Source organism: Populus euphratica, unplaced genomic scaffold, assembly GCF_000495115.2.
Source record: "Populus euphratica unplaced genomic scaffold, PopEup_1.0 scaffold30.1, whole genome shotgun sequence".
Taxonomy (NCBI): Eukaryota; Viridiplantae; Streptophyta; class Magnoliopsida; order Malpighiales; family Salicaceae; genus Populus; species Populus euphratica.
In genome coordinates, this window is record NW_011499869.1 from 1674197 (window position 1) to 1702172 (window position 27976).

The 27976-nt window shown below is 31.2% G+C and overlaps 2 protein-coding genes across 3 annotated transcripts; one reads left to right on the forward strand and one right to left on the reverse strand.

Annotated features, from left to right (window-relative positions):
• The first annotated feature begins 408 nt into the window (after positions 1-408).
• LOC105126916 (probable receptor-like protein kinase At2g42960) lies at positions 409-5009 on the forward strand. 2 transcript variants are annotated; one of them, XM_011027945.1, is made up of 9 exons: positions 409-1064; positions 1715-2454; positions 2554-2658; positions 2787-2909; positions 3155-3325; positions 3412-3541; positions 3654-3863; positions 3950-3999; positions 4476-4562. In XM_011027945.1, exons 2-8 carry the CDS (start codon positions 1793-1795, stop codon positions 3959-3961), a joined length of 1413 nt encoding a protein of 470 aa, XP_011026247.1. In that variant the 5' UTR covers positions 409-1064; positions 1715-1792; the 3' UTR covers positions 3962-3999; positions 4476-4562. The 2 variants fall into 2 exon arrangements, with proteins under 2 accessions (XP_011026247.1, XP_011026246.1); XM_011027944.1 differs by lacking the exon at positions 3950-3999 and having other exon boundaries at positions 411-1064; positions 4476-5009.
• A 7614-nt stretch (positions 5010-12623) lies between these two features.
• LOC105126917 (probable WRKY transcription factor 71) lies at positions 12624-15555 on the reverse strand. Its single transcript, XM_011027947.1, has 3 exons — positions 14914-15555; positions 14297-14437; positions 12624-13507 (listed from the first exon to the last, which is right to left on the reverse strand). The coding sequence occupies exons 1-3, from the start codon at positions 15375-15377 to the stop codon at positions 13135-13137; spliced, it is 978 nt and encodes a 325-aa protein (XP_011026249.1). The 5' UTR covers positions 15378-15555; the 3' UTR covers positions 12624-13134.
• Between the last annotated feature and the right edge of the window lie 12421 nt (positions 15556-27976).

Consider the following 27976-nt stretch of genomic DNA (forward strand, 5'->3'; position numbering starts at 1 on the left):
ATATTAAAAAACAAAGAGATAGTATTAAAAAAAAATAGTTTTAACATTAGTTCATCTTTTTTTATTGTTATAAATTAAAAAGGTTAATGCTTGATTTATTTTTATATTGTTTTTAGAAATTAAATTCTTTTACAAATTTATTTTTTACGCTACGAATGGCTATAAATACAAGATTCCACTAGAATTTTTAAATTGAATTCCATTTAGAGGATCTATTTTTAGGTATTGAATTCTAGTTGGAATTTATTTTCATACTGAAAATGACTATAAATATAAAATTTCATTAAAATTTGTAAATTTCGATTAAAAAGGATTAAACAGCCTGTAAAAACAAAGGACAATTTGGTAAGTAAACCTCGTGGGCAAGCTATGATTTGGAGTTCCCTACTGTTATGTTGACTCTCTGCCCCTCTCTCTCTGTCCATCTCTTGCCCTTCACTTTTCTCCTTTGCTTTTTGATGGGTTCTCATTAGTATAATCTTTCTTTCTTTCTTTCTTTACCTGGTTATAAATGCCACCTCTCTTCACTTCATTTTGCTTTCTCTTTACTGTTTCTCTCTCTCCCCCTCTCTCTCTCCGTGTTTTCCTCCATTGCAAACCAAGCTTCCTTTCCAGCTTTCTGAAAGGCCCCTCTCTCTTCCCTCTACATGCACACAAAGACCCACCAACCATTTCACCCATTTTATCTTTTTTAGGCCCCTAGAATCATCCTCATTTATATTACTATCCCCCCCTCTCCCTTTACACATTTTGCCTTGAAAGATTTGATTTTTGTCTTTCTTTCTTTGCCATTTCTTTCCTTCTTTCTTTTATTATTCACAAAATTCTTTTTTTTTTGGCCAATTGGAGGCCGCAACTTGTGCTTCTAAACTACTACTCTCTGCAGCTCTGCCTTGTTGTGGCTATTGGGTTTTGGTTGATTTGTGTTATTCAGGTCTACATTGGCCTATCCATGCTTATTGAGTCTCACTTGCCTAGAAAAAGAGAAGCCCTTTATTTGCTTTTGTGGGTGCTCAAGGAAGAATATCAAGGGGGGTAGCTTTGACACTCAGATGACTGCAAAGGTAAATGCCTTCCCTTTTTTTTCTTCTTCTTCTTCTTCGAAGGCTTCACATCTCTTTATCTGTCTCTTACTTGGATCATAAGAGATGCTTTTTGAGAACTTATTCCTTTTTCTCGTAGTTTTGAGATTTGTGATTTAACTGTTCGTGACTTGTGGGTCTGGGAATACTTTTTCGTTGAACTTTGATTTTGCACTGTTTTCTTGGGTCAGAGAGACTTTTCTGGAAATGGGTTTCAGTTGATTTGTCAAATACCTGGAGCGTAGAAGCTGTTTACATGTTTGTATGCACTGCAGAAACCTTAAGGAACTGCCAATTGTTATGCAATTTAAATTCTTTAAGTGTCCTGGGGACTCTCTCCTATCCCTTCTTTTGTTTAATTTCTCTTAGTTTGGTTCCTTTTAAATAGTTGTAGATGAAGCCAAGAATTTATTCTACTCACTTTCCAGTAGATTAATTTTCCTTTGTTTTCATTTCCTTGAGGTTTTAGTGTTAATCGGGAAAATAAAAATCTTTTTTAATCAATACGTTTCTTCGGTTGTTAACTTCAGAAAGTGTTGGACAAAACATTCATCTCGTGCAAGAAGTTCAAAACTTCATCAGTTGGTCATCTTGATGTGTATTTACATCCATGACATTTTATCTTTGTCCAGGTGGATATCTGTTAATCTCTTGGTGTAAAGTCAGATTGCATAATACAGTTTTCAATTGTGATTTCTGGAGGACCAGAGATGTCATCTGAGAGTTTGAATGCAGAACTATCAAAGAAGACATCGGTTTTTGGTCTGAAACTATGGGTTTTAATAGGAGTATCTGTAGGAGTGTTTATAATTTCTATTCTCTGTGCCTTATCTGCATGGGTTACATTTCGGAGGAAATCTAGGAGATCAGTGGACAAGTACTCGCATTCCAAAATACCAAATACATCAAAAGATATTAAGGTTGATAGGGTTGGGGTTCAAAATTTCAGCGATCACCCTGACAGTTTATTCCTCACAGTCAATGATAAATTGAGTGACAAGAATTCAGAGAAAATGCAGGTTCATTTGGGAATGAGCAAATCTAGTGATCCTGACAATGCCAGTCAATGCAGCTCGATTTATCATCATGAAAGGGCATGCAGTTCCCATTCAGGGGAAGAAGGAAGCTCTGGGACTTTTCGGAAGCAATCTTCATTATCACACGCTGGACTTGTTACAGCCTCTCCCTTAATCGGCTTGCCAGAATTTTCACACCTTGGATGGGGCCACTGGTTTACACTTAGGGATCTTGAGTTTGCTACAAATAGTTTTGCAGCAGAGAATGTGCTTGGCGAGGGCGGATATGGAGTTGTATACAAGGGTACACTAATAAATGGAACTGAGGTAGCAGTGAAGAAGCTTCTTAACAATCTGTAAGGATTCTTTAAAGATGTCACCTCTTACTTTTGTGATGCCAAAATCCACTGCTGTATTAGTTTATCCAACAATTTTCTTTTGGATTGTGGTTTTAGGGGACAGGCAGAGAAGGAATTTAGGGTCGAAGTGGAGGCTATAGGTCATGTTCGACACAAGAATCTTGTGCGGCTTCTTGGCTACTGTATCGAAGGAGTTCACAGGTATGATGTTATTTTCTGCCTTGCAGTCTCACATGAGTCTTTGGCATGTGCTTCATGATTCTACCCTGGCATAGCTTCTTTGATCATCTTTGAGTTTGATTTTTTGCATAAAAAAATTATTTGCACAGGATGCTGGTGTATGAATATGTGAATAATGGGAACTTAGAACAATGGCTGCATGGGGCAATGCATCATCATGGTATCCTTACTTGGGAGGCCCGCATGAAGGTTCTTCTGGGTACTGCTAAGGCGTAAGTTCTTAGCTCTATTCAAACCACATTTGTCCATTATTTCAAAAGAACCTCCATTAAATGTATAGATTGGACAGTTTATTTTTTATTTACTTCATCTAAAGTGGTTATCTAGTTGTGGTTGATTTTTAACTCATTTCTCAAGGAAAACTTCAATAAAGGATGATGCCAGAAATGGAATTAGTATTTTCTTTCCCTGGATGTACATACAAAGATAATGAAATTGTTTTGTAAACCTGAGGCAGGCTTGCTTATTTGCATGAAGCAATAGAACCGAAGGTTGTTCATCGAGACATAAAATCCAGCAATATTTTGATTGACGACGAGTTTAATGCCAAGGTTTCTGATTTTGGATTGGCCAAGCTCCTTGGTTCTGGAGAGAGTCATATCACAACAAGAGTTATGGGTACATTTGGGTATGTGTACATTTTTTTTACTTGTGCAATGGTTTATGTCTCTATGGTGAGTATCTCTTGATGGGTGTCTCATTTGTGGAACTCAGTTACGTTGCACCAGAGTATGCTAACACAGGCTTACTAAATGAGAAGAGTGACATTTACAGCTTTGGAGTCCTGCTGATAGAAGCAGTGACTGGAAGGGACCCTGTGGACTATGGCCGGCCAGCTAATGAGGTACCATATTCTTTGATGTATATTACACACCACATGCACCTTCTTTTGAAAAGAATATTGACTTTTTTCTTTGAAGAGTTTTTCCTTAGTGCACATCACTTACATATGACAGGTTAATCTTCTTGAGTGGCTTAAAATGATGGTTGGGACAAGAAGAGCTGAGGAAGTTGTGGACCCAAATCTTGAAGTTAAACCAACAACTCGTGCTTTAAAACGTGCTCTTTTGGTTGCACTAAGGTGTGTTGATCCTGATGCAGAAAGGAGACCTAAAATGACCCAAGTTGTAAGGATGCTTGAAGCTGATGAGTACCCGCTTCGTGAGGTATGATCTTTCTTTTCTTTTCTTTTCATCCCCATTCAGCAGTTAATATTTTCATGGAAATTTGGGAATTCTAATTTTCATTTCAGAAGGGTGCATAGCCTGTCATCCTGTTTTTGTGTGGAGTAACCTTTATAAGGTACTTGCTCTGGAAGGGATAGGTTTCCCCGGAAACTATCTATTTTGAGCTTCTTTCCTATTGCTCATTCTGCAAATTTCCTGATCAGAGGATAGGTTGGACACTTGCGGTGGACACCTTTGTTGCTATATGAATCCTTCGAGGAAGATCTTGTTTTTCCTCACGCAAAGTTATGATATCTTCCATTAATTATGACAACATATGATCCTCGAGTATGCATAATGAATAGGGCAACTTTTGCATCATGGATAATGCCATTTGGCTTTATTTTGAAGCCTACTCTTCCATGTGATATAGCTATATTCTGTGATAGCAATTGCTTCAGGGAGATGGTCTGCCCTATTTGCATTTGCTGTTCCCTAGTCTGTTCCGGAGATCTTCTCTCAAATTATTCAGATGTTTTCTTGTCATTTACCATGCTCATGATATTACAGTATTGCAGAGCTCATGAATTTGACTTGTACAATCCTTTGCAGGATCGGAGGAACAGAAAGACTCGTACTACTAGCATGGAAATTGAATCCATGAGAGAGGAATCAACAGAAAGTGAAAACAAGGGAGTGGTGGATTCAGAAAGCCGTTCAGCTTGAGACAACTCATGGATAGGACCGACGAGCACTATGGGGGAGAAGCATTACCTTCTAATCCATTAAATTAAAAGATTTCAATAACTCATCGGTAATACACAATCTAGATGTTTGTTTTCTTCCTGCATGGAAGAGGTGGCTTGGATCCAGTTTACGCATTTTGATCGTGGAGTGTTGGCCTTCGTTCCATACTGCCTTGGCACACAAATGAGGAGTCGCTTTTAATCCCATAAAAAAAGGGCTACTTGAGAGAGAAGAAAGAGAGAGAGTTGTACAGATGTTTGCTGAGGTTCAATGGGCTTTCTTTTCATTACAACGAGTATAATTATTTATGGTTCTCATACTTTGTTGCTTACATGATTATTGTTCTTGGGATGGTGAATGATTATTTCCTTTCACTTTACACTTTTCCGTTTCCTTTCCTTTTTTTTTTTTTAATGAAATATGATTTTCATTGATGAAAAACGATGATGTTTGCAGGCATTACTGCCCCTCATGCTCTTTATTATGCAATGTTTTGCCGTTTGCTGCAGCACAATGATGCACGCTCCACTGTGCTTGATCTCTTCTCATCACTGCATTCTGTCATCTTTTCAGTACCATTTAACGTACTATAATGACTTGTCCCTTGAGCATGTGGCGTAAAGCTGAGTTTTCTCAGCGAGCTACTTGCTCATGAGTAAATATACAAGTGGGGTATCTGCTTCCATGTCTATGATCGTGATGTCGTGGAACTAATCAAATGTTTTTTCTGACTCGTTTAGCATGCTATTGGATCCTTATTCATATTATATGAAATATATTCCAGAGCTTTTCCTGTTCCCCTGCTCATAGGCGTGAGGAGGTGATGGTAAAAGTTCACTTTGGTCCTTGAAGTCTTTGTTTTTCCAATCTGATCTCTGGAGTTATGTGCATTTATGTTTCAAGCCCCAGACTTCATTCCCATCATGTTACTCTACTTTTCAAATGCTATTGGAGCTTTTTAGATTATATTTACAATAACTTAATATATAATAACTATATATGATTGAATATGATTGAATGACAATAAAATATTTTTTTATATGATTTTTATGAATTAATTAATTATTTTTTCCTACAGCCACATTAAGTTTTTGCTTAAAAACACATGCTACTAATAAAAAAAATATTTTTTATAGAAAAATAAATTATTGAGAATCTTGTGTTTTTTATTTTAATTACCTTTTATTTTTATTAAAATATTTTTTTATCAAAATAAAGAATAAGGCATAAATAAATAATATGCATTTCAATTTAAGAAAAACATTTTTTCTTTCAATCAATTATCAATTTTTTCTCCACGTCTTTTTTTTTTTTTGGACAATTCCTTCGGATCTAAGTTTGAATTCAGAGGATCCCATCTTTTGACTTTCTTATTTTTTTTGTCCAATAATGGACATGCAACGGTCTAATTCTGGAAATTATCCCCGGGATAGTGTTGACAGCCCCCCTCGTCGTAGTTCCATTCGCTTAGGTCATCTTTATGCTATATATGTATTTTTTTTATGGTAAGAAAAGGTCACCTGCATGCTGTACTATGCCAGACCTGCAGGAATAGCTACCAGTCTTGAGATGGTTCTGAGCAGCCATGATTTTCAGGCTGCTTTTGTACGTTGTCTTAATTGATCGGTGCAATGCAATGAATCATAATCACACCGTACAAATTTGTAAGACTTCTCTTTTTGCTCTTCTTTTTCTCGAGAGTACTTTATTTATACAGCAAGAAAGGAAATCTATGCACATATTTAGATGCTACTCGTTGCGTTTTCTTTTCTTTTTTTGAAAAAGAAAAATACCATTACGATAAAAAAAATACCATTATCAAGTAAGTTTTTATTTGCAAAAAGATGGTAGCTCCGCTGTTAACACCATTTCTACCGTCACAGAAAGCACATATGACTGATAAAATACGAGCAGCGACCATCGTTCAATTTTACTATGATTATATCAGTAGTTTATTCAGATCATGAACTCCTCTACCACCATTATGGCCTCTGTGCATGCTATGACCTGCCATTTTATTAGCATCATCATATTTATTCACTTGCTGTTAATAAAATAATCACCAGCCCACCACCATCGATTTAGTACTTCTATGACTATCATCGTCTCTATCAGCAACATTACTGGCCTTAATCTTACCATAGTTCTTGCTGCTGCTGCTGTCGTGCCGCTGTCTTTAGCATGCCGCCAACCGTAGCCACCTCGTTGCTACGTCCCAAAACTGCACTATGCTGTTATTACCATTTGCGATATATATATATATATATGAAAAAAAAAACAATTGCTATATTTAATAACTAGTAATAGTGTATTATACCTGTCAAATCACATCCATATAAAACCTCTTCCCTTTATTTTCTAAAACAAAAGGCCAAAAGTTTTTAGAAACCCACAAAACAAGAAATAGTGTCAAACCGATCCATATATTTTTCTTTCTGTTTTGGGATTTTTTTTTTCCAAGAGTGATAAAGAAAAAAGAAAAGCTAAGTGTACCTTTTAACACCCTCTTTAATTATCAAAACAACTGAAAGAAATGGACTGGTTTTACTGTTCATATGAACAATTAACCATGATAATATTTTCTAATCGTCTGATAGTATGAACTAGGGGTGTTCACGGTTCGGTTCGGTTCGGTTTAAACTCAAAAAGCCAACCCAACCGAATTATATTAATTTTATGAAATATTAACCGAACCGGACCGAAAACCGGTTTGGTTAAATCCGGTTTTTTTGGCAAAAAACTGGGAAACCTAATCCATCATCCAAATTTTTCTTATGGTAAGGAGAAAACACAGGCACAGAAAACAGATGGATTTTACAGCACCTTTTGCATGAAAGGCAAATAAATTCAAGACAAAAACTTCCTTTATGGAGCCAGATGAAGGATAATTATCTTTAATATATATCCAAAACAACTCCTCCATGGTTTTCATTGTCATTAGTCCCATCGATCTCAACCATTACCACCAATACTTACCACAAGAAAGACAACTAAGAATGAAAAGGAAGGAAAGATAAAAATAAGAAAAAAATACAATAAGTGACAGATGCGCAAAGATTTTGTCTTTGTGGTAGCTTTGTTCTTCTCCTATGAAGTATACATAGCAAGTATAAGCTACTATAAATTTTCAAGTTACAGAGGCTTATAAATATACAGAAGCAAGGGAAAGAAATAATTGTTAATTTTCACTAGACACCAATTTTCTTTAGATGTGTATGTTAAGTTGAAAAATGTGACATTTGCATTGAAAGCTCATTCAACAAACTCACTGGAAAGGAAGATTGGGAAACGAGAAAAGAAGATTAGAAATTAACTGAAAGGAAGATTGGGAAACTGAAAAAGGAAAGATTAGAAATTAATTGAGAGGGGGGGGGAGCGGCGGCTTTTTGTGAGAGACATGAAGGTTATGTTAACTGTTAGGGTTAGGTTAACTATTTATATCTCAAATATTTATGAAACTTTTGGTTTTTAATGGGTTTGGTTCGGTTTGTTCCGGTTATTGGTTCAAAACCGAAACCGAACCGGACCTGTTAAAATTTATGGTTTTGACAATCGGTTTAATCGGTTTTTTATTTCGGTTCGGTTTTTTCAGTTAATTTTTCTTCGGTTTTATCGGTTTTTTCGGTTAATCGGTTATTTTGAACACCCCTAGTATGAACAATTACCGCTGTCTTCATGAAGGTTGCGGGTTTGAACATTGGTGGTGACAATATTTTATGTTATGTTATTGACTATATGTTATCTATGTTTCTCTGTTTAAAGAAAAAGGGGTGGATGCCGTCCCGTGTAAAAAGCCAAAAAAATTAATAGGAATTGGGCGAGCGGGTTTGCCTCTGACCCATGCACCCAAATTTTTTTGTAACAGACCCATGAATTTCTTTTTGTTGGTCATTTGGTTATTTATTATCTTTTTTTAATATTTTATTTTTTCATTTCCATTTTCTAATGAGTTTTATTAGATTTTATCATTCATTGGAATTAATTTTTGTACTTTTATTATATAATAAAATTTAAAAATTAATTAACTTAGTTGAACATATAATTCAGGTTATAGAACTGGGTTTGACAGGTTGATGAAGATAAATTTGGCATTTTTTTTTGAGACGTAACTAGTTGATAAAATTATGTCAGAATAAAAATAACAAGTCATGATCTATTGCATTTGGTAATTTTTCCTTTTATTCGGATTAAGCTAAAAATGGAACTCAAATATTTAATTAATTAAAAAGGAATTCTTAATAAAATCTTTACATAATAGAAATAACCTTAACAAAAGCTTTCTTGGTTTATTCCACATTATTCTGCCGTGAAATTTTTAAAAGGAACCCAATTCTTGCAGGGATGTATCCATGATTTTTTTTTTCTGGAAAGAAATGTCGTAATTAAATACTTAATTTTGGTGATATGAAATGGCTACACTTTATAGTGACTTCGATTTTATTTTTTATCTTGCTCACTTTCCCAAATAGCCCAAAAATAAAATGCTTCAAGTCACAGTCTTGATAGAAGAAGAAATTCAGGAAAAAAAAACAGAGAGAGGAAAAACCTTCACCGCGACATCTCTCATTAAAGCTGCGTCTCTGTTCCCAGGATCAGAAGTTCAGAACGACTTGAATAAAAATAGAAGGGCTTGATCGACAGGTTTCAAACGAGCAATTGTCCACTTGGATGGTTACCTCCTTCTAGACTGAAACTGTATTTGGGCCTAGGGCTTATGACTTTCTTATTTGTTGACCCATTCTTGAACAGGGTGCTCTCAGGCCTTACTGCCTCGTCATTTTGAAACTGATAATCTCAAGTTTGTTATCAGATCGGCCCAATATCGAGACCCACCCAGACATAATCTTGACCGCGGGGGAGGGGGGAAGGGCTTGCATCAAGCAAAAGCTTACACAGAGGTTCATAGGTGATACAATTAGACTATTTACAGTAGAGACAAGAGCTAGTTGCTTTAATTTCTATTATTATTTCTCATTTTATTCATGTATTCCTTCCTTTTCTTTTTCTTTTTCTTTTTGTAATCAACAACCAGAATGTGTATATATATAATTCAGACGGATCAACGAACTGAGATTCAACAAGATATAAGAAGTTTTTGCAGAAGGGGGATGCCATCCGCTTAAGAACCAATTCACATAAATTTTATAGTGATAGAAGACGAGATATTCTTATCGACACGTCCACAAACTGAGCCAATAACGAAAGTGAAAGGATAAGAGAATATATTTATAATGAATATAATCCCTTTTCATTTGTGCAACAATACATCACTGGTATAAGTTTGACATGGGCACATCACCGTTGAAGGAATAAGATAATCTTGGCACCTTAAGCTCCTTAATGTAGAAATCCACCATTGATCCTATAATTAGTTTCTTAATTCTCCAATATTACAAAACAACTAAAATAGTAGAAGGTAAAAACACTATAGCCTCCCTTCTATTTTCCTATTCATCACTATAGTGGTGATTTTTTTTGTCATTCTCAAGAAAAATTGATTGTCTTTGAACTAGGAGTATTTTTGGTTTTTTATATAATGAATTAGTTATTATGAATTTGCATGGGAATATTTATATCTATTCAATATATTTATGAGTAGTAAAAGAATCACAATACCCCTTGAATAATAATAATAATAATAATAAGAATGATACTAATAGTAATGATAATAATAATGAAAATAATAAAAAGTAATAACTAAAAAGAAAGAATATTTCTTTGTAGCCATATAAACAATTTACTATTCACTACAATTGTCTATAACCTTCTTAAAAAAAATATAATTGTCTTGGAATCAAGAGTGTTTTTATATTTTTACATTATTTATTAGTCATTATAGATTTGGCTAGAGGTATTTATCTATTCTATATTTATTATAACCAGTTTTTTATGTATGCTTTAATCTTATTTTAATATGTAAATATTATTTTTTGTATAAAAAAGTAGTTCCGCCTGCTCCAAAACGTGAGCACCAAGCTAGTATTAATTATTTCATTCCGTCACCATTAATCCAACAAATTTCCTAATGCTCATTGTCAATGAAACAGTTCATACCAATATATTTCTTGAATGCAATATTTTCAACTCGGTTTCTTGAGACTCGTCGGAATAGGAACATGAAGACTTGCATACATTTTGTGTTAAAAAAATTCAGTGTCATTGCCAAAACTTGGCAGGTTAGTCAATGAATAAGGACACGCCCTACAAATCCTAGCTACTGCGTGAATTCAATAATGCCATTGTATGAAATATAAATTTGTCCTCCACAATGTTTCTTGAGATAAAAATTAAGTAATGATCAGTGATTGGGAATTTGAATATGTGTTTTTTTATGGGATTCGAGTTGATTTTGACTTTTGAAATCGATGAAGAGCTTTAACAATTCAATATTTCGGAGACATTAATTTAAAATGAAGCAAATTATTTGGAGTCTACGGCTGCTGGTATATTAAATTGACCTCTCTACGTCCTTCTACTTATGGTCACTGAAAACCACTAGTTGCGTTTGGTAGGGGTGATAAAGTCTGAAAATTTGATGTATATATTTTTTTGATATATTTTATTAAGTAATTTAAAAAAAAAATATAAACTGATAATGTTTTAATTAACAAAATCTTAAATTAATATTAAAGAACTATTTAACTAAAAAAAATTAAATTATTAGACGGAGAGGCTGTTTTTACCATGGGCATTTAAAAAAGGCCCCTCTTTCCATTCCTCTTCTCAAGTCTGCTTTAAAAAGACAAAGATGCTAGACCTATATATACATTTTTCCTTAATTTTTTAGACCGAACAATTTCGACAAGCGTGTTTTGGTTAGGATTTCAAGCAAACCTAATTATTACATGTCTCTGTCGCTTGTCTAAAATTGTTTGTGTTCGAACAGGTCTCGTCGGATTAAATAATTTATCTCGATTCCTCTCGGGCTCTCGCACATGACTGACCCTCCCCATCGATATGTATTATAGCAAATAAATACCACGGGAATGTTATTGGGGTCACAGACAAATTGCCGCGAGTCCGAATATCTGTATGCATCTACACACACGGCATGCCCGCGCGGCTGTAAGTTTATAAAATAAACATATTATAATTATAAAATAATATTAAATAAATAATAGAAATTAAAGATATAATAAAATTAATATTTTATGATGAAAAAATTTATATTGATAATAAAAAATTTAGAGACTGAATAAATAATTTGTAGTAATTCATATTATTTTGTTTTATGAGAAAAACTATAGTGTTTTTTTCAATATAATCAATAAAGATAATTTTAAAAAGAATCATAAAAAAATTATTTATAAAAATATTATAGCAATTTAAAATATTTTATGAGACAAATAACAACATTTTTTCTATATAATCTAATTTTAAAATAAAACAATCTAACACTAGCCGTTAAGTTAGTTCATTGCTACTGGTAAAAAAAGATTGGTGAGAGGTGAAGTGATATTTAAAATTATAGATCAATCAATTATCTTAAAAAAATTAATTAATAAAATTAATCTTGGAGAGGATGTTTACGTATAATTAAAACCATGTTATTCTCAAATATAATTTTCTAAAGAAGAGCGAAATTCACTATATATATATATATATATATATTAATGTCCATACATTATATGATATATCTCTTCAAGGCTCCTATTTATGATATGTTTTTTTGGGACAAGTACTAATAAATTTCTCATGGAAAATCTTTTGTCTTTTAATCTGTGTTCTTATATTTTCTACCTCACATGCAAAGCGTATAATATTCAACTTCACCTGTACTGAAAGTCAATTTAAATACATGAAAGATTTATGTATGGTTTGACAAAAACTTAGGAAGGCAAGAAAAAAGAGAGTACAGGAAGCATTAGCCCGCGGCATTTATAACCGCTAGTCGTGACAATTACAGAAGAATATCATTAAATTTACTAGGAAAAAGAAGAGAACTTTCAAAATGGGAAAAACTTTTGACAAGAAGAAATAAATTGTCAAAGCCAAATATATATATTCAAATTAAAAAGTAATTACGACTATCCAATCTCCTTGCACAGCATAGCAGGATCAAATTGATCATTTACAAGTAAAGGAGACAGCCATCTCCGATATATATATTGCAATTTCACAGCCCCGTAATGATCGAAAAGCTATGTACCGAATTAATTGCACTTGCATATATACACAACACACACACACACACCCCAACATACACACACGCAATTTCACCTCCCTGTCCAATATATAAACGCAATTCTAATTAAATTGAGTGCAGTCCTATACCAGCACCGTCTCCTGTCACTTAATGCTCTCATTTCCAGTTTGGGAAGCAAACTGCCATTCCTATGAAGGGAAGCCCCATCATTCATTTTTTGACAAAAGCGAATAGGGTTTTTATAGAATCAATGAGAATATAAAATCCAGTTGCCAGAAAGATGCATTCAATGCTCTATGGGAGCACCATACTGGTATATTAGCTCATCCATGGGAATCTAAGTACACTAAAGAAAGAGAGAGGATATCGAGGGGGAGATCATGGCTGTTGCTTGTGGATGAAGGAGGGAACTAAATCTTGCAAAAGGCCATAATCAGGAGAATAGAGCTGGTGCTGCTGCAGCTGCTGATTCTGTGGAGCAAGGCTGTGATAGAACATCGAAGTTTGGTCGCCTTGTTGGCTACTCGATGGTAGTAAGCGAGTCAGGAGATCCTGAGGAAAGCTCTGCCCTATTGATGTCGATGCCAGAAGGGAAGGTGGTAGCATTCCAGTAGCATTGCCTCGAAGAGTTGCTGGACAGTGATGGTTATGCTGCCCTTCATATGTGGTGATGACGACTGATGGGTCTTGGAATGATCTTTCCACACGTTTCTTAACTGTGCATTTTTGACTGGTGCATCTGTAATAACTTCTGCAATTTCAAAGCAAAGGAGAAAAATATTCTTTTGTGATGATCTTGAAGAAAGCTTCCAATGTGAAAGAGTTTTTACAGATAACACCATACTTTGAGTTTGCAGCTACCAGCTGCAAGAGTTTCTTTTTCTTTTTCTTTTCTTTTTTACCCCAGCTAAATTTTCTCATGTGCAGTGTTCAGTGTTAAGAGTTAAGCAAAGGTCAAGAAAATGAAAGATATATAGTGAACCAATGGTATCGAGGCTAACTACTTCGTAGATAATTAAGGCACCCAGCTAGCACTGCTAGGGTAATAAGAGCATTATTAATGCAGTGGTCATCAAGCTATGATGTATAAATGTGCTCTTCCAGCAGGAAACATGTTAGAAAATCACAGTACTAATATATAGGCAAATCAAGTTCTTAATTAGTTTTTTGCTTGCCCATTTTTGGGAGTACATTTGTTTGCTAAAATTTGGCTTCACAAAATGGAAACTCTCACTATCTTTAGCTAGAGACTCTGAGGGTGACAAAAGATTTGGTTTGACAGCATTATCATTTGATAGAGTTAGAGGATAAAATTAACACCATGAATGCAATGATAGCCGAAAGATGTGATCTTTAAATACATGAAGTAACAATTCGTCAGCATATCCGGCTAATAAAAATCTAACTGAATGAAATAAATAATTTTAGCTCAAACAATGATTATCAATTATTTGGAGCTGCATTCTTTGATTTCTCATCGATTCATTTCTAGTACATATCTTATGGATGCATATATGTGTGTATGATTGAGCAAAATGACCTTGGATAAGGGCTATTCTTCACGGCCTTCTGACCATACTTTCTCCATCTATATCCATCTTCGAGATGATCAATTTCACTCTTTGTCAAGAAGGCAAACCGTGGCTCCTTTTGCCGTTTCTCCTTCTTTTTTGTCTTGCTCCTAGTAATCACCAAAATACAAAGTCAAAGAGCATAGAGCGAGATTTTCATAGTCCAAGAAGAGATTTCTTTCATTTTTGCACTAGGGTTTCTATCCACTAAAAGGATAATACTCTATTTTATTCAGAAAATCTTGTGCGTTAACTTCCAGGAAAATGATGAAATTAAGCATTCAAATAGTTCTACGCATGGTACAGGAGTTTATAAGAAAAAGATTGCCCATATCCCTTTCACTAGGAGTAAAAGTCTTGTAATAAGTTTGAAAAACAACCAGGGAGAAAAGGCAATAATAACTTCATCAGTTATTAAAAGACTTTGACAAACTGTCTTGGGAAAAAAAAAGTGGTATACAGAAACCCTAATCAACTATAAAAAGAAAAGAAAAGAAATTAAAGAAGTTAATTCTGTAATTAAAAAGCTTGTTAACCTTTACCATGCATGAATCTACAGACTACAAAGGAGAATCAAGAAACTTACACTTTCTTAGCATCTCCATCCCCATCTTCACTCTCTTTTGGCTGCTTATCTTTCTTGATCTTCCCAGAGTCTTCTTCGGTTGCTCCATCATTAGAAGAAGAATTAGATATGGAGGAATTCGGTGTGGATGGTAGGTTTTCATAAGTAGCTGCTGATAATTCTCCAGCACCAATTTTCTTTGAACCGTCTTCAATGGGACTAATTACCTCAGATGATGAGCAAGACACGGTGAGGGCTCTTGATAAGGTGTTATAGTGATCCGCGGAGCCATTTAAACAGTCAGTGAAGCTCATATACGGGGGATCGTTAAACCCTTGTAAGCTTTGTGTGGGTGCTTGCTGATTGTACACGGAGAGATTGTTGTCATTGAAGAATGGAAACACCGACACCGGCCGGTTGGTTCGGTGCTGAATATTGTAGTAAAAGGGATCGTAATTGTATGGATCCTCCTTTTCATTTGACATCAAGAAGAGGAGAGAAAAATAGGAGGGGGGAGGAGGGGGAGGGATTGGATACACTACAATGCTTGAAAGCTTAGAGAGGGGGGGCTCTTCTCATGGTGCTTGTTTTCTTCTTATAATAAATAGTAGACCTTTTGTGTTCGATTTTTTATTTTACTTTTATTGAGAGAGAGAGAGAGACAGAGGGGCCGGGAGCGGAGAATTTAGTTTTGATGGTAGGTTTGGCCAATCTCCACTTATATACATTTCTTATTAATTGAATTTAAATCTTTAAATGTTTTCTTGATAGGTGAAAATGTATGTTATGGTGTTTCTTGATTTTTTTCAAGTGTCTAAATTTGAAGGATAATATATATCCGTAATAATTCTTATTTATTTAATTTATTAAGGATGTGGGGCGCGCTTTAAATAATTGTTTAGAGAAAGAACTTAATTATGGTTGATATACAAACTCATCTAAAAATACCCTTTACTTTAATAAAATAAATTAAATTCAATCCACAGTATCAAAAGTCTCATTTAATTATGGAAATGATAAGTTTTTCTACAATGTCCAGCACAAAGGCTGAATCTTTAACAACATGGATTATTAAGTTTGAAAACCTTTGATTTTCTCCACTCTTTTTTTTAAAAAAAAACTCTCATCAATAATTAATAATTTATTAATAATAAAAATTTCATTACTAAAAACTAAATTGATTATTGTTCATCACTGATCAATTTCATACATATCCAGATCTATTACAACTAAAATTAATCACTATTACTGGAGGCTTTATTTTCCAAAAATGCACTAAATAATTCTTATTCCACGATTTCATATGGTATTATGGACACGCCTGCATATATACACGTGTTCCATGCTTATTTAATTCCATGATTTATTTTTTTTATTCTGCTTAATTGAGTACCATAATGTATATTAATTTCTGGATAATTGATTATAACCAATACAATGAGAATACAATTAATTAAGAAATAATCCATTTCTCGTTTTATGCTAAATTATTACAAAATGGTAATAACTCAAGATTTCATCTATAAATTTGAAAACAGTTTAATTATCTCAAACCATATTCTAATTAGAGCTAAATTAAAATTCAGTGTAAAATCGATATCAAAATATGGTTGAGATATAAATTAATCAAGAACTCGCTTTTAAGCACAACTTCTGAGCTAGATTCTCTCTCAGCTACAAACCCAATTTATTTTATTTTTTAAAAGAAAGGATATTGGTCTTAATTAATTGAATCTCATCTTATTTTCTTATAAAATGGGGGAGATATTTAAAAAAAAAAAAACCATAAGAAAAGAAAAAGGTTGGAGGGATAAGGACAGGAGATTAGCTGCACCCATGGTTTGTGGTTGAGAAGAGGGGCCAACCATGATTTATATGCACGCGGTCACGGTCTTGTAATAAAGGTGGAGGTACTTACTAAATACACGGTCAATGTTTCCAACATTACGGTTTCTATTGGAGAATTGGGCTCACACGTGTACCGTATTGGGCACCGTCATTTGACCGTGATTGGCACGTGAGAGTTTATTTTCCCGAAATTAAAAACAAATTGAAACCATGTCTCCACCTCCATTTTGCTGATTGGGCCTTCACGTCATCATCTCTCGCCTACAAATCTCAGTCTCTTTACCGAAGTTTGTGGCGAACTTTTTGTCCAAAACTCGCACTTAATGTAATTTGGAAAGACTTTTTATTTAACGGGTAAATGATCGGCTGTAGCTTCTATTTTAATTATTTATTTTATTGTGTTTATTTTAGACAAAAAGAAATAAACATGTGGAAAGAAAATTAAATTTGTAACCTATAGAATTATGTTTTCTCTCTTTTTCTTTTTCTTTTTCTTTTTTCTTTTTTTAAGTAGGCGTACCATCAAATTGCTTGTATTTGCTCATTGAAAACCTCTTTTAATTTTGATTTTTTTCATTAAGTTTTAAGTTTTGAGTATAGTTATTATATGACTTGTAAATTAAGTAAAAAAAAAAATTCAAGTTATTAAATTAGTAGTTTGATTTAGGAGTTATAAGGAATTATTTTTATTAAAATGATGTAATTTTATTTTTTTATTTAATGTTGGCTTAATAAGGTGTGGATCAATCTGACTGGATGAAACTAAGTTGACCCATGTTAATTTATTGTTTAATTCAATTAAAATTCTGGTATGAATTAATCTTCAAATTAATCCTAATTTTTTCAGGTTAACGTGAAACATAGATGGATTTAAAAATAATTAAATTTTGTATTTAGATTTACATATTTGTGAAACTTTCTTGTGTTTTATATATATAATATGAAGCAAATTAACTTGCTATATGAGCCCACACCTCAAAAATTAAAGATAGGTATGATAATTAAACAAACCAAACTTTATATCAAAAGCGGGTCAAACGTAACTTGTCTATTAAAGGTTACGGTGGTCTGTCGCTTTTGTTTCCTGCTTGTCACTCGTCCTGTGTTTTTGTGTTCATGGGCTATCTAAGTGTTGTCATTGGAGTAACATTTCAGTTACTTTCAATCGATTGAGTTTGTTGCTTGGCATGATAACACACTTTTCTTTTGTCTTCATGTTTTAAACGGTACTGACCACACCTTAATCTGCTCTTAAGACATGGTACCAGATTAGAATTTCTACTTTAATTTTCCTAATTACCACACAAGGATCCAAAAGTGGCTTTAATTTGGTACAAAACTAAGAATATTTACACCAATGGCTAAATCAGCTCAATTCCCCCTTCATGCGAGGCTATTGGATGCCATGGAAGGACCTACCCTATCTTGGCTCTAGCTAGGTTCTTAAGGGTAAATTGAACAACTTTCCTGAATTAATCGTTTGTTTCTTTTGTTATTTGCCAGCCATTCCTTGATTGAATAACAACCTTCATTGGGTCATTGGGTTTTTCTTTTTCTTCCTTTTCATAGTTCCAAATCTAATACTCTATCACTAAACCTGATCTTGTTGGCAGTCCAGGTAAATATTTATCTACAACTTTATGATTCAAGAGCCTGCCATTTCGTTTGGTGTTGTTTATCGCCTCACCTATTTAGACCCTTTATTTTTTGTTTCATGTTGTGTAGAGGTCTCCTTGAGAATTTGTGGGGTTGGAGCGTTGATATTTGGATCTAAAAGGATTCTTGGCATGAATAAGTTATTGGTATTGTAGTTGAAAAATTGCTTGGTAAATTAATTTATGAAATAAAAGAGAATTTTCTAAAAAGAAGAAGCTTACACAAGCATTTGCAAGTATAAATGATTGTTTAGGATTGTGGTTGGAAATTGTTTTTTTTTTTTTAAATTATTTTAAAATATATTAAAATAATATATTTTTTATTTTTTAATATCAGCACAGCAAAATAATTTAAAATATAAAAAAAATTAATTTAAAAAAAATTAAAAAATTTTAAGAACATGATTTGTACCTGATCCAAACGTAATCTAAAAATTAAAAGGAAACTAACATTTACCATAAAAATGAAATCACGTTTCCATTTAAAAGATAAATTGAACGTAAATTCTTATAGAGAATATATAGAGAGAAATAAATCATTATTAGTAATGATCGGTGACTGAGAAACAAGAATTATTTAGTTTGGTTTTACAGAGAAAAGAGGAGGGAGAGATTGTATTACCTCCCCTCGATGCTTGAGGTGTATGAGAAACCCTACAGAAAACCAATTCGGGGAGTAATCAAGGCATCTCTTGTAATCAACCAGCTCTCTCATGAAAATTATTGAAATAAGGATTGTTAAGAACAGTGTCATCTTTAACCTCGATCGTTACTCTTAGACCAAACGTACCATCGTGAAATGAAATTAGTCATGCCTATTCATTGAGCGTAGCTTGAGATGATTGCATTGCTGTCATCTGAATAAAATGCATTGAAGAAGTGATTTTACATGTTTCTTTATGGTTTGTCCTGCTCTCAGAAAATAGTGCTGCTTTTCAAGCCATTTCGTCACTCGGGAAGTTGGGGAAACTAGCTCTCCCTCTCACCCGAAATGCAGAAAGAGCCGTCTTGTCGACTGAAAAGAGAAAAAAAAATAAAAGCCTTTGCATTTTCCTTGAATCTACAGTCAATGCATCCAAAGTTGAAAGTCCCGAAATCAAGTGTGTATTTCCACCATAATTTGCATGAAATCGAGTAGGTTTGAGTTTCAATAACTTTAATTATTTAACCATGTGATTACGAAAAAAATCAGAACAAGATCCAACATACTTTCTCACTCAAAAAAAAAAAAAAAAAAGGTATACAACAAGGATGGTGGCTAAAGTTGGTTTTTCGTTCTTCAAGAAGTATAGTAAGTTCTCTTTTTCTTTTTTCTTTTTTATTTTTATATACTGCAAGTCCCGCCCACTCCCCCCCGTTATTTCAGGGATCAACTTTCAAATGGTTAACATTTGAATTTTGTTTCATTTCATGAATATATAGATTTAGTATATTACTAGTTTGATTTAGTATGCTAGTAACAAATTTATTGATTCTAACAGAAAATTGAATTGAAAATCTAATGTATGTATATATATAATCTCAAGTTGCATGAATCTTTTCAATTATTTTTGTTAGAACATAAATAATTTAAACTTCATAGAAAACATTTGTAGTATAATTCATGTTTTTGTTATTAATATATTTTTTCAACAAAGCACACATTTTTTTGTGAGCTCTTAATTTGATAAAAACGAGAAGAATTAGAATAAATATAGATGTTTTTTCTTATTTAATATTAATGAGCAAATTGTTATCAAAATTTGACATATCATGTATAATTATCCATAGAGCAATCAATAATATTAACCATAAGAAAAAAAAATAAAAACAATGATTATTTTTTATTAGGATCACACTTTCCTACTAAATAAATAAAAGTGATAATTAAAACAAAAGTTTGTTAAAAATTTAAGCTATTTAAGATGAGCAGAAAACATGTATTTTTTAAATTTAAATTAAATAATATTATTAATTCATCTCTTGATTATTGTAGTAAAAGCATTTTTTTTAAAGTGGAATCAATATCTTAAGAAAGAAATTTCATAGTTGTAAAAGCAAGTTAATATATATATGTATATAAACAATGTGTCCATATTTTTATATGTGATTAAGGCTAAAAAAGAATAAATGTGATAAAATCATGTTAAAATATATTTTAAAAATTTTAAAATTAAAAAATTGATTTTAAATGAATACTCATGAGAAATTTTTTATTACCATTAATTTTTTACAATATTATGTACATAATAATTGAAAAATAAATTGTTAACATTGTAATGAAAACCAATAATATGATTTAAAAATCATATCAAAATTGAAAGGTCGGTGAATTATCATATTAAATATTTTTTTATATTGAAAAAAAAAAGAGTTAAGTTCAAAACTTGACCCAAATAGAAAAATATAAGGTGAGTTTGAATTTATTTTAGGTTAAACCCATACACATGACATGACGTTGTTTTTTTTTTTTTCTAAGGGTTGAACAATATGTTTTTCGTGCTTTTATTTTAAAAAAATATATAAATAAATAACATGTTGCCTACTACTCTAGATTTCATCAACTAAAGGGTGAATAAAAAATTAGGTTATGGTATTTTTGAGTTCAAGATTCAATTTTAACTTGTTTTGATTAAAAAACACCTTATAAACATCAATAAGTAATCTCTCAACTTAAAACGTTACAAATTGCTCCAACAATATAAAATGAAAAAAAAAACTATATAAAGAATGATCAACTCTTTCAATTAAGATAAAAGCCAAAAAACTACCATCAAACTCTTTTTATTAAATGAAATCTTTTGACATTAAATTTGATCATTTTGATTTTTAAAATAAATCATGATAACTGACAGCCTTCTCTTTCTTTCTATCTTTTTCTGATGAGTTTTTTTCTTGTTTTTCTAACTTAAAGATTGAAAAATAAATAAAATAAATTTTTATTCTAAAATGATAGTTGTTGTGAATTTTGGGTTAACTAGACATATATTCTTTCTGTGTTTTAGTTTTAGTCCTATATCTTTTAATTCGATAAATTTACCATAATTTCATCTAACTAGACTGTAAAAAGATACAATTGAAAGGATAAAAAGTTTGGAAGAAAAAAGGAAAGCTTTATGTTTTAATGAAATATCCTCAAAATTTTCCAGTTTTGTTTAGATGTTTAAGGTAATTGAAAAATAGAGTATCTTTAAAATAAACTAAAACCAACAAGAAGAAATGTTAGATTAAAATGTTAATAAAGAAATATCAAAGTTATCATTCTGGTTTAGTGCAATTAAATATTTTCTTAATTTTAGATATGTTTAGTTTATAAATATATCTTTTATGCCAACAATATAATCTGTTTGAAGTAAACTCTCATCTAATTATGTTAAATTTACATATAATTGTTTAAAATTATTTGTTATCGCAAGTTCAACTAAATCATCAACACTTATAAAACATAAAAAAATTAAAAAAAATATAGTTTATGTATAAAATGATCAACTAGTTCATATAATTATATCAACTTGTTAAGTTAAAGAATTAATAATAATGCTATATATTTAAATATTATTATTTTAAAATATCATAATTATTTTTTAAAGTATGATAATTATCTTCTTATCGCGCTTAAAAATAATAATAATATAAATGTGGTGCTTTAAAAGTATAATAAGATGAAAGTATCCTATTTTATCAAATTATTTTCAAATGAGACAAAACTTTTAATTTCTCATGTTAATTTTTTTTTAAAAAATCTAAAATTATCTCCGGATTTAATTAAAGGAGAAACGTCAATTCTCATTTATAGCTCATCAAGTTCGGCGTGTTTTACTAACTTGTTGGCAGCCTAGCATAAATCCAGGTATTCCTCGAATCTAAAAGCGGTGTCAAAGGTTTCCTTATCAAATGTCGACTTTTTTTGGCATTTATAGCTCGAACCTATATAATTGTTATTGTGGTCCGGAAGCTTTCTGCCACCATTCAGAAAGCATGAATATCAAAAATTGAAGAACAGATGGCTGCATTTGGAGTAAATTGTAACTTAGTCATCATAGCTAGCAAAGCTAGCTAGTCAATTCTCATTTATATTTTCAAATTAGTTTGCAACTTAGTCCTCTTAGCAATTATTACTTAGAAAAGAAAGGAGGGAGAGTTAACTACGAAAGAAGATATTCTTAGAACGGAAAACAAACTGGTTAACATTAGTCGAATTGTGATTTAGAGCTTTTAGCTAAAAAAAAAAATTCAAATTGTTATAAACATCTTGATTTTTTTTTCTTTTTGAAAACTTGATTCAAGAAAGAATGTTGGAATTAAACCAAGTTGATATTAATATTCGATGCTTATGGTCAAAAGATTTGATCTCCCGGTGGATATTGGTTTTCTATTTCACATGGAACTTGTTATTTGCTCTTGTTGAAACTGATTTTCTAGTTAATATAGGATTTATTGTTTGCTGGTTAAAGTTTGTTCTTTGTTTTAGATGAGTTTAGTAGTTAAAATTAAAACATTAGAGCAGTTTTTAGATTAATTAAGTTGATTGGATAATATCAAAATAACTCATATATAATTTCATTTTAAATTTGAGTTAGATAAGAAACTGAGTCAAAAAAAATTTTATTTTATTTTTTAAAATTTTTATTTTTTTTTATTAGTTTATCAAATTATTTTTGAATTAATTAAATTAACTGCATCATATTAAAATAAATTTTATATAATTTAATTGAAACTAAGTTAGATAAAAAAATTAATTCAAAATATTATAAGGTTCATTTATTAAATTAAATTTAATAATAATATCAAATAATTTATACAAACTATATATATTTATAGTTACATTAGAAAAAAATACCGTAAAGTAAACGAGTGTTCTATACTTAGGCACGCTTGGACCCGCATGACTTCAATTGGATTTGCAAGGAACACATGCCTGCCTCCCTCGAAAGAGAAGCCGCGGCATACGCTTGACGATAAAACTTCAAAATTGTCAAGAGCCCAATTGATTTGACGCCGACATGAGCATGCATTTCGGTGACACTATCTAATCACCGGTTAGACCACAGACGTTTGTATCTGCGTCGATAGGGTTTTTGTGCCAGTTCGGCGCCGGCAACAACAGGAGAATAAAAGTTTTTTTAAGAAAAAACCATGACTACCTGTTTCTTAAACAAATATCTATCGGTTGCAATTATATATGTCGACGACTTGTTTCAAACGTGTGTATAAATTTTTAAAGGTTTTAGATACAAGTTAGAGTGTTTATATTTTTATATTTAAAAAATATTTTTAATTTTTTTTACTTTACATTATTGTGATATACTAATGTTTTAAAAAATATAAAAATAATATTACTTTGATATATTTTAAAAAAACACTTTAAAAAATAATCTAAAATACTATTTTAAAAAATAAAGAGGCTATTTGGTTTTAAAATGTGGTCATGCTTTTAAAAAATCTTGATTTTTTTTGTTTTAAACTATTTTTTATATTTTTAAATAATTTTTATTAGTTAATATCAAAAATATTTTTTTTATATATTTTTAAATAAAAATATTTTAAAAACAATCTTCATCACAATGTTAAATACTATACGAAGATGAGGTGAAGAACCAATGAACAACAAGTCATAGATCAATTTTATATCCCCAATTCATTTATTTTTGTAATATTATGGTATGTATTTTATTTCAATTATAAATTGAACGTGGTATGTATGTATTTTATTTCAATTATAAATTGAAAGTATTTGATTAATTAATATAAAATATAGTTTTGTATGAATTTCATAAAAAAAAAATATTTATTTAAAATATTAGGTAATATAGTTTTGCATGATTTTCACACAAAAAAATATTTATTTAAAATATTAGGTAAAACAAAACTATAATTTATTATCTTAAATCAGAGCCACCATCAAACAAATACTAATTTCGGTCTTATGCCGAGGCAGGGCTTCCGACCAGCCACTTGATATGCACAGATGAAAGGTGAGGGGCGATGATAAAAGGAGTTCAAGATCAATTCTGAATGAGAGAACGTGAGAAGTAATGATGAGAACCGTCCAATCTGATAAGGGTGGAATAATTTAGGCCTCTTTCCACCACAAACGGAATAATTATAATTTAAAGACAACCAATGAATGGCCTGAGATTGTTGACTTGTTTGCTCGGCAATTGTTTTTTTTATTTTGAAGTTAAGTCAACAGGCGGCAGGGTGATAGTTAGGACTTTGCAGCACGAGGACAAATTGTACAGTTAGTATATAAAATAAAAAACATATGATCAATTACGACAGTATCAAGAAAAATAATGATATTTAATTTATGTTATGATTTAAAAATATTATATTTATTTAAATAAATATAATAGTTAAAAATTACCACATCAATTAAATATTACTGTTTATAATTGCAATAATATTCTAATTAATGTTGTGGTATAAAACCATAAAATTAATTAAATTTCGATATTATTAAAAAGAATAAATTGTTAAACTGATTCATAATAGTCGGTTAAACTAACCGTTCAATTAACACTGAAAAACAAAAAGTAATTGTTGTGTGAGTAGTAATTTTTTAAGATTTTAATTAAATTTTTTTAATATATAAGTTGGATAAATATATATGAATTGGATGTCTGATTCACACAAAAAAACATAATTTATGAACTTATTTTATCTATCTATCTATATATATATATAGATAAATTGGATGTTCAATTCATATAAAAAATATAATTTATGAACTTATTATGTCCAATTCATACAAAAAACATAATTTATAAACTTATTTCATCTATATATATATAAATTGGATGTCCGATTTATACAAAAAAACATAATTTAACGTTCATAAATTATGTTTTTTTGTATAAATCGGACATCCAATCCATACAACTAATTCCACTAGTCTATCAAAAGAGTTAAATTATTGACAAAGAGGCTATTGCCTCTTCCAGCAATAATATTGAATAATATTAAATTTTATAAATATTATATTTATATAATGTTATTAAATAATATTAAATACTAGTTTTTGAAGTAAAATATAAATTTTTAAAAATATTTTATAATATAAATAATTATAATTATTACATTGCTCATATGAATAGTATAATATGAAATTCACCTGAAACTATTCATATGAATACTCTAGATGAATTTAATTCATCTGGGCACTATAAACTTTTTGAAGTGAAAAGTGTCCAGATGAATTATTCAGGTTGGCAATGTGAAAAGCAACTTTCAACTACTTTTTAGAAACTGAAGTTTCAACAACAAAATACGTGGGTTTCACATAAAAAAAACAGTTGTATTTAAATATAGTTAAATATAATATTTATATAATAAATTTTAAAAATAAAAACTACTGCATAAATAAATACTTTTTTAAAAAAAACTAATGGTTGAAACCCTTATTATTTATATCTTGACCTTAAAAAAAGTCTAAAGGTAAAAATGAAATAAAAATAATTCCTTAACCTTATAAAGGTGTACAATTTAGTACGTCAATTAATATTTTGCTTGCAGAACCGATATTTTTTTAGCAATAAAACCGAGAGTCAGTAGGGATATTAAGCCAGGGTGGGCTTTACCGATGATTTCTACTCACAATATTTCAGCCGTTTGTTTCATTTTCCTTGGTCAAGATTGAACTAAATTAGCTATTATCTAGACCCAAGTAATGATGGAAGCAAGATTTTGCCGTCTGAATATTGCTCTGGCATTTACTACCAGAGTCCCTCGTGAGACCTTATGCATATAATTTATTTGATTAAGTGCACAAAGTCTCAACAAATGCTACAAAAGTCTTGTGTAGCTGGGTCACATATAGCTTAAATCACAATCAATAATCAACGGGCTCTGTTGACTAGACAACCACAAAGGGAGCACCATGCCATCTCCACTAGATAATTAATTCTCGACCGAATGATACCGCAAAGGAGACCGAGATGGATACAATTTCATCTAGTGGCTCGGGAACCAATCTCACAATGATCAGAAGTTAATATATATATATATAGCCCCTACAGTTTGGTGGAGAAATATATTTTATAGCAATAAGAAAATATTAAATTGTACTGTTATTGATTGTCTGTATTTGTAATATAAAGATTCGTTATTTTTAAAATAAATACATTTCTAGAACTAATAGAAATATATCAAGAGTCTTGGATAAGAAAACAAAGAACTCTTTAAAGAACCTTTTTAATTCCATGTAAAAGAGAGAAAATGAAAGAGAAAACAGAGAGAAAAGTTTCCAAACAATCAAATGACTTGTATTTATAGTGTTGAGTGACCGATACCGCCATTTATCTAGAAAGTGCAATTAATTTCTCAAGAGCAATATGACTTTTGCAAAAAAAATAAAATCCAATTAAGGCTTCAATTGCATATTATAAACAAGCGGTTCAAAACTCAAATTAATGTTTGTTTGAGATTATTTTTATAAAACTTGCGCTTAACATTTGAACCTGATTTTTTAAACAACAAGTTCACGTTTCAACCAAATATTAAAATCAAAATTCAAAAATATTTTTTTGAACTTTCATTACATATATCTTGATTATTAGACTTTTAAAGTTATTTTCCCTTTTAATCTCATACTCTTTTAATAATACAATCTAAGAATTCAAATTTTCTTATACTTTGAATTCATCACAGTTTAGTCATTAATTATGTTGAAAACCCCCTCTTTTTTTTTTTAATAACCGGTCACAGTAATCAAATGAAACACAGATCATGATTGATGATGATACGTGTAAACACTTGTATATAGTAAGTTTTTAAAATGTATTGTTCAACTAGATTTACATAAAGAATTTTGTGTTTTTAAAAGATTCAACTAAAGAAAATAGATTTTTTTTTGCTATATAAACTATTAATACTCTTGTTTTCTAGCTAAGGTGGGATAATAGCATCATAATAGCCCCTAGACGTGGGGTTTAAGTAGCTGCACATGATTGTTGTTTTCATAAACAGTACCAACAATGATATATATTCAGGTATGTACATGTTAAGTCTCTTAAGAGTTATCGCTCCACTAGAACCATATAAAAAGTTTTATTTAAAAAAAAAATGTTTTAGAAAAGGAAAGTTTTTTATACTATATAAATAACTAAAACTGTCGTATCCAATTCGATATATGATAGGGTATCATCACTTGTCCTTCCATTAAATAAACTCACGAGCTTGTTAAGCAAAGAACGACTTGAATGGCTAAGCATGGCGGCAAGCCTGAAGTTATATACCGTCAGGGATATTAGCCTATATAAGATTGAAGATGCTGCCAAGATAACAAATAATTGTGCAATTGTGCTTTTAAAAGTCAGACAATTGACTTTTGTTACTGTACTTAATTTCTATGTATCTACCCAATATATATTCCTGTTACTTTATGAAAAAAATACACGTTCGGGTTTTAAATTTAATAATTCTAGAATCATACTGTCAGATATTTCAATTATATAACGCCAGCCACAAAGGAAATATTCAAACGTAATCAGATTATTTAAAAAATATCGGTGCTGTCTAGGACTTGAATTGTTCTTGACTATGTAGCTCCCAACCACTGAAGTGTTTAGACCATGAGTGAATCCATTCCAACCGAAGTCACT

Bases quoted from the DNA above. Each gene is read 5' to 3' on its own strand.
- LOC105126917 (XM_011027947.1), bottom strand. From the start codon at position 15,377: ATGTCAAATGAAAAGGAGGATCCATACAATTACGATCCCTTTTACTAC. The intron at 14,438-14,913 runs GTAAGTTTCTTG...GGTGATTACTAG, and splicing joins GATGGAGATGCTAAGAAAGT to GAGCAAGACAAAAAAGAAGG. The intron at 13,508-14,296 runs GTCATTTTGCTC...TTGAAATTGCAG, and splicing joins AAGAATAGCCCTTATCCAAG to AAGTTATTACAGATGCACCA.
- LOC105126916 (XM_011027944.1), top strand. From the start codon at position 1,793: ATGTCATCTGAGAGTTTGAATGCAGAACTATCAAAGAAGACATCGGTT. The intron at 2,910-3,154 runs GTAAGTTCTTAG...AACCTGAGGCAG, and splicing joins CTTCTGGGTACTGCTAAGGC to GCTTGCTTATTTGCATGAAG. The intron at 3,542-3,653 runs GTACCATATTCT...TACATATGACAG, and splicing joins ATGGCCGGCCAGCTAATGAG to GTTAATCTTCTTGAGTGGCT.